The sequence below is a fragment of the Rhizophagus irregularis genome, chromosome 4, assembly GCF_026210795.1.
Source record: "Rhizophagus irregularis chromosome 4, complete sequence".
Classification (NCBI taxonomy): Eukaryota; Fungi; Glomeromycota; class Glomeromycetes; order Glomerales; family Glomeraceae; genus Rhizophagus; species Rhizophagus irregularis.
The window spans coordinates 732,312-740,016 of record NC_089432.1 but is presented as its reverse complement, the minus strand read 5'-3'; the positions used below and the strand labels follow the sequence as shown (position 1 = coordinate 740,016).

The 7,705-nt window shown below is 31.1% G+C and overlaps 1 protein-coding gene across 1 annotated transcript; it reads right to left on the bottom strand.

Moving 5' to 3' along the window:
• Positions 1-435: 435 nt before the first annotated feature.
• OCT59_023533 (uncharacterized protein) lies at positions 436-1,540 on the bottom strand (the record flags this gene model as incomplete). The annotated part of the gene is made up of 3 exons (XM_066134763.1): positions 436-468; positions 596-1,095; positions 1,252-1,540. 3 exons carry the CDS (start codon positions 1,538-1,540, stop codon positions 436-438), a joined length of 822 nt encoding a protein of 273 aa, XP_065990853.1.
• Positions 1,541-7,705: the final 6,165 nt, after the last annotated feature.

Here is a 7,705-nt window from a genome sequence, read left to right as displayed (position 1 = left end):
TCTGCATACGACTTTTTAAATTTTTCCAATTATCAGCACCACTAACAAACCGTTTGGAATGAGATTTGTTAATATCTTTGTTAGTACAGTCTTTGGCCATATGAGTGGGATTACCGCAAATATTACAAATGCGGTCTTCTTCTTTGCTCCAATATAAATGTCGAGTACCAGCGTGGCCTTTTTTAAATTCAATATTCATTTGTCTGGCTGCCACCAAATCATCTCTCGAAGAAAAATGGATGTAAGCATAGCGACATCTTTGATATTTACCACGAATCATAACAGCTGGGATAAAACAAGTTTTCCCTTTACATTGTGTCATAACTTCCTTGAGATCATAACCACTAGTTTGATAATGTAATCCTGACAATCTTAACGAGAATTGCTTCCTATTCTCGCGTTCCTCCTTGCTCAATAACAAAGGTAAGACTCTAACTATGTCTTTATTAATATGATAGCTCCATTGCTCTTTAAAGTAATCAATAGAAGTAGCATCCTTATACGTAATGAAGGCAACTTGGTAAAGACCAGCACCTCTCGTATAAATTTTCTCAATTTCACCAAGATCTTCAAAGGACTCACGAATTTCGCGTACCTGTCGAAATGCAGGAATATCGATCACTTGAATTGTACGACTGTTGGAATTTTGTGACATGTCATTATTATTGTCGTTTGTAGTAGCCACCTTTTCAGGTTTTAATGGGGTAGGTTGGAGTTTCACATTAAACACTTCACCCGAATCGCCTTCTTTTTGCTCCTGAATAATTAGTTCCATTTTGAGAAATTGGTCAAATTTTTCTTTATCTAAAAATGATACCTTGGCCCCTTGTTTCCCCAACGGGGTAACTGGAAGTTGTTTGTTATATTGGATATTATAGGTTTGTAGTGCCTTTTTAATTTTAGTAGTTTTCAGATTTTTTCCTCCAATAAGCTCACCATATGGAACAAGTGCAATGTGTTCTTTTACTTTTTCTATAGTGATGATCGACGGGTCTTTGTTAGAAGTACTAGGATCAACATCCATGGGCTGGGACCCTTGATCAACTTGCAGATTAATCTTTTCCTGATTAGGCAATACAACAGATTGTTGTTGATCTTTATGAGGAGTTGAAGTAATTTCTTTGTTAAGAGTCGGAATCTTATTGGTTCCATTCACGTTGTTAACAATATTCTGCGGAGGTAAGGGAGGGTCACGTGACAAATCTTTCGCGACCGGCTTGGACTTTTCAGTAGCTTTCCCTTAGTTGTTACCAGAAGAAGATTTGGAGTTTGGACCATAAGTATCCTGAACAATTTCTTTTTCCATGTCCATAGCACGTTCAGCTTCCATGGTTTCTGTCAGTTTTTTGTCAGAAGTTGGCTGCGGCTTTTTCCGATAGGTATTCCAAATACTCTCATGATGAGAAGCAGTTTCCTTCGGTGCACTGAAGGTGAACTGGTTTTCAGGACTAGTTGGCCTACTTCCACCTGCTTGGGAATTACGGCTTGAGCTACGTGTTTGTCTACCACCTCTACCACCTCGTTTAGCGTTTCCAGACATTTTCTATAAATTGTTAAATATTTACTGCGGATTTTAAGCGATTTTAACAATTTGCCATATTTTTATGTGAATTAACACCCAGATAATCATTTTAGTATTATTAATTTATTTTTATTTTTTATTTTTATTTTTATTTTTATTTTTATTGAACAGTAATAGTTAGCGAATACAAATTTTATAAACATATCAGAAATGAAGAAGTAAAATAAAAAAATGAACTAAACTATCAGAAGAATCTACTTTGACGGTGGGGCAATTAAATACGAAACTATTAAAGATATAACCAACTACACCTAAAAACCATTTCTTTAATTAACCCACTACCTCCCATACACTAGCCGAAACTTGGTAAGTTGAAGCCCGCCCTGCAGAAGAAAGTAAAATTGACCCTATAAAATTATATAAATCAAACTACTAAAATCTACGATGGCGCTACGAAGTAAGATTAGTATAAAATTCTATTATATTTTTACCAAAATAAATGTAATTCCTAACACTATCTAAAGAATCATAATGAATATTATTAGTATAACTACTATTATTACTAGGTAATGAACGAACGCTTTTGAATTCTAATTTTTTTCTTTTTAGTTAATCCTATAGAATGTTCAAATTCCTTCAAATGCGAACACCTTGGAATCCAAACTTCTTCGAATATAGCATTAAAAATAAACTGTCTCATTTGAACCAAAACATCAACAACATTTTTCTTTGTAGTCCAGGAATTCAATAATTCTGAAAGTGACATAGGTATAATACCTTTAATCAAGTCAATAAAAGTAAACACGTTAGGATCATAAGATATATCCCATATATCAAGTGCCATAAGAGCATTAAAATCTTGTATATTATCATTATATTCTAATATCCAAGTTAAGAGATGATTAATAGTCTTATCTCGAATGTTGTTAATAATATCATAATGACCACTACACGTCCAGACATGATTAAAGGTTTCATCTTGTAGACCACATATAGGGCACATCCAACCATCATATAAGTCAAACAATGATTTCTTCATCTGTTCAATTGTAGGAATTTCTTCAATTAACAAGTGAACTTTTTGAGCTTTCGTTTTAGAAGAAGAAACAGAAGTTTCATTGTTATTTATGTCACAATTTAAACAACTAAATGTGAATGTCCAGTCGACTTCTAGCGTGCGATATTTAGAATTTCTATTCAAATTAATAAATTTTTCTAAACCTTTGTAGTTGCATATATTTTTCAAAAATGAGTGCAGCTTATTTTCAATAATAATTCCATTCCAACAAGGAAGAACTTTCATCATACAAGCGTTCTGTCGTAAAACTATATAGCGATCTTGATCAGTATGTGCAATTTTCGCCAAATTATCTACATAATTATTACCCATATCATCACCATGAGCAACAACCTTAAACATTTCCACATGCAAGTTCAATGTTAATATGATTCTACATAAAATAGCCCATAAGAAATTATTATTAGCCTTAAAGTATTCACGTGAGGTTTGAGAAAATCTTGACTTCTTCAATTTTTCAAATTGAGTAATCACGTTAAGCGAGTCTGTGTTAATTCTAACTTTACTATTTTTTGGAACAACGCTTAATGCTAAAAGAACAGCTAACAATTCTCCTCTATATGCAGAAGGCTATTTATCAATAGTAGAATAAAATTCGACATGAGGTATATCAAACAAATCACTAATCTGAGCGAAGGCGCAACTGATACTACACTGCTCAGTACCTAATTCGATTAAAGATCCATCAGTGTAAAATTCAAAAATATAATAATTGTTATTGTCAAAAGGAGCTAATGTTCGTTGTATAGTTAACAAGTCATTTCTTGAAGTTGAAGAATCTAATAAATCTAAAATTATATTATCTTGTAATTGTGAAGAAGGAGAAATCACGTGATTTTGCGTTAACGCTTGATTTATAATATCATATTTCTTTTTTGCAAAATCAAAAATGTCAAAAATATTAAATTCTATTAAGTTTATAAGTTGACTAGGCGCAAATTGAGAATCTGTTAATAATGGTACTAAACATTCCCAGTCAGCAGAAAACGTACAAGGTGATCGAGTTGATAATGATGCATTAGCAGCACATCCATATTCCATACATTGATATATATAAGTATGTGTATCGGTACATCGAGACATATCAATATGAAAATGTTTAATAACAGGTCGTTTTGTTTCATCTATTCTTTGAATCTTTCCAATGACTACAGAGTTAAATTGTGAATTATAACATGCAACTAAAGATCTATTTTTTTTATTAATATCATATGATCGAGTCTCTTCCACATTATCAACACGAGCGCCAAATAATTGTGTTATATTATGATTCAAATGAACACCATCTGAAGTAATTAAATTTCTAATATCTGAATACCATTTAGTTTCTTTCCGTTGTGAAAAAATAGGAATATAAGCCTTAATAAGTATTTCTTTCCATAACAATAAACGAAATTTATCACCTGAAATAATTTGATCTAAAAATAAGATATTCTTTTCACGAAGTCTCTTCCTATGTTTAGAATAATATGCATTATCTACCACGTCTTCCAAAGGAATTTTACCTCCTTTAATTGATGGAAAAATATTATCATCTAAATATTCTAACGAAATATTATTATCATAGCATAATAAAAGCATATTAAGAATATAATTATTTTTTCGTGTGTGCGGAACACGATTATAAGGAAGTTTTTCTATTAATGGGCGCGATGTCCATAATTGATCCTGTAAGGATTTTAAACGAATTTCAGTAACTTTTCCTAAGAGACCATTGTCGTTAAGTTGAATACAAAAATCCGTAATTTTGGCTTGAAGTTGATTGTCGTAAAAATCTCTATATCCATATATATAAGGATTATCGAGTATAGCGTTAGGCGCTGAACGAGCGAATTTTAGTTTGTTTTTAAACATCCTTCTAAAAGGAATAATTAAAGATTCTGTTTGTGTTTTTGATAAAGCCATAACTTGTGACCAGTATTCAACTCGAGGGACGATAATTCTATTAAATATATATAAAATATGTTTATCAGTAATCTTCTTTTTATACATAAGATTAACTAAATGGTCTATTTCATTCTTGATCTTGAACATCAAATAATTTCCATCATATTCAATATTGAAATATACTCCCAGGATACGCATAGGTTCGTGTGGATGTTTGGCTTTAATATTAATTTCTTCACGACCAAATTTGATTGAAATTTTATCATTGTAATTATGAGAATATTTACGCTTCTCAGTTGTAGACCGCATCATAAGCTCAGACTTTTCTTTGTTAATTTGAATATCGTTAAGACGATAAAATGTATCAGCGATGTATAACATTTTTTCCAATTTTGATTTTTCATCAGTAATCCATTGAGTATCATCCATATACGCCATAATGGAAACATTTTGTTGATTAAGAACACCTTCTTCTTGAACAACTGATTTTGATATACAAGAAATATTATATCCCAATTGTTGTTTATTAATTTCTGCTAAAAGAGGATCGTAATAAATACACCAAAGCAACGGTGAAATAACTTCTCCTTGATCGATTCCTGTAAGAACATCATAAGGTGTAGTTTTTCCATACGCAGTGATTACTTGATTTTTTCTATCTTTAAAAAGTTCTAAAATGAGGGATGAAAATTCGTTAGGAATTTTAATTCTATCCATCGCTTTTTTGAGTTGAAAGATGTTCACACGATCATAGGCCTTTCCCATATCCTGAGAGAGTATCCATAATTCATTATTATTATCGATTGAATCTTGAATAACTTCGTTCATAATCCTTATCGGTTCAAATGTTGATTGTTTAGGCAGACCCGCGAATTGGTTTGCCTTTAATACGTTATTATCTTTCAAAATAATTGTTAAACGACGATTTAGCAAAGAAATGAGTGCTTTTCGAGTGGTTTCTAAAAGAGTAATAGGGCGAGAGTTTGATAATTCACAATTAAAGGGTTTAGGTTTAGCAATAGGAAAGACCGTCGCTTCTTTCCATTGTTTTGGTAAATATCCCAATTCTATAATCTTACAAATTAAATAATATAAAATATGATTACAATCATCACTTAGATGTTTCAACATTTCATTCGACACGCCTGAAGGTCCTGTCGCTTTTCCATTAGATAGTTGTCGAATAATATCTAACCATTCATCATAAGATGGAGCGTCCATAATACCAGAATATATATTTTCGTTAATATGAGGCTGTGGTTTATATTGTTCTTTCCATCTGCCTTGTATTGGTTTCTTTCTATTAACAGAGCCCGCTACTGTTTGAAAATGACAATTTGTTTCTTCCATCACCTGATTCTCATCTGTAATTAAAACTTCATTACCATTATGATCTTTCTTATAAATTTTTTCAATTGAAATAGAAACCATTTCTTTTTCTGTAATAGATTGAATCATTCTCCCTTGATCATCTTTATAATTATCACATCGCTTTTTGATGTTAGAGATAATTTGTTCTTGTTCCATAATGTTAAGTTCAAGTTTAAAAACAATTCTCAATTGTTTTCTAATTTCATTAAGTTCGTCAAGATAACTATGGAACTGATCATTATTTAAGAAATTAAAACTAGTATCAGAAGTAACTAACTCGTACTTGTCTTTTAGTTTAATTATCGTGTTTTGATAATTAATCCATTTGTCGATCGTTTCCTGATTTGGATAGTTTCTTAATCCTGTGATACATGAGCGGATTTCTTGAATACGATTAATAATATATCTTAAGTCAAAGTAAACGGACAACTTTTTCTCAGGAGCACATTTGATTTTCTGTTTTATAACTTTTTTGTTTTTTATATTTTCATTAGCAGATTTCATGATAAGTTGTCTAAGAGAATCCCACACATGATCAACATGTTTTCTTTTCGTGATCGATCGATCCTTTAGTTTGAGTCTTTCGATTTCATGATCCAAACCAGCACGGAAATTATCCCATGTAAATTCATCATCTTCCTGATCCATTTCATCATATAAAAACACAGTACGAGTTATTTTCTTTTTACTTTTGTTAATCTTAGGTAATGTTTTTCCTATAAATAATTGTGTATCAAGCGATAAAGTGACAGTATTATGATCAGTTGTAAAATGATCATTTTCTATTACAGTACTATTCAAACTTTGGCCAAGTATTGGTAATGAAGCCCAAATATAATCTATTCTTGATTTTTCATTAGAATCATTAGGCGGAATATAAGTATATATATTTTCGTCATCTTCGTTAAATATTGGAATTGTATCTAAGAAGTGTCTGTTTTCTAGCATTTTGAACAATTTGAAATACCATCTATTATTAACAAATGCCATCAAATATTTTCTATAATTAATATTGAAATCACCCATAATGATTATTTCCATATTCTTGTTTTTCGCATCATCAATAGTATTTTCGATATATTGATATAGCTCCTCAATTTGTGTTCTTTCTTTTTTATTAGCGTTAATGTACACCTGAATTAACCTAACATTTTTCTTTTGACTAAAATTTAAGTCTAGATATATAACACGGCCTTTATGACCAACCGCTTTATGAACAAAAATATCGTATTTATTGCTAACGATAATTCCTACACCTTGACTTTTACCCCCTTGTTGTGAATAATCAAAATAACCATGGAAACCAAATTGTTGTTGCCATATTTTCGATTGTCTATAAGAAAGATTAGTCTCGGCTAATCCATATATGTCAATATCATTGTTTTTCATCGCATCTAACGTGAAAATTAATTTGTCTTTACTAAGGGTACGAATATTCGTAGTAGCTATTTTCGTTATTGAAGAATTTTTTAAAAAATTTTTAGTAATTAATGGATTGTTATTTTCTATTTGGGGGAAATTTTTTTGTTGTTGAGAAGTTGAACTAGAGGGAGATATTATATTATTGTTCATCATTAAAAATAATTATATGACAGAATCATCAAAAACTTCATCATTATCCCCCAATAATGATGAAGCTGAAGGGCCGCCAGCTAACATGTTGTAAAGTGATGAGAGTAAGGATTTAGTTTCCTTGTGGTTTTCTTGTATTTGTTTTTGTTGTGCAACAATGCTTTGGATATTTTGATCAGATTTCTGAAATTGTTGTGATTGAAGAACGGATTTATTTGCTAGTTCATCTTCATCTTCACTTGATTCAGAGTCACTTTTACAGCGTTTTTTCGCTG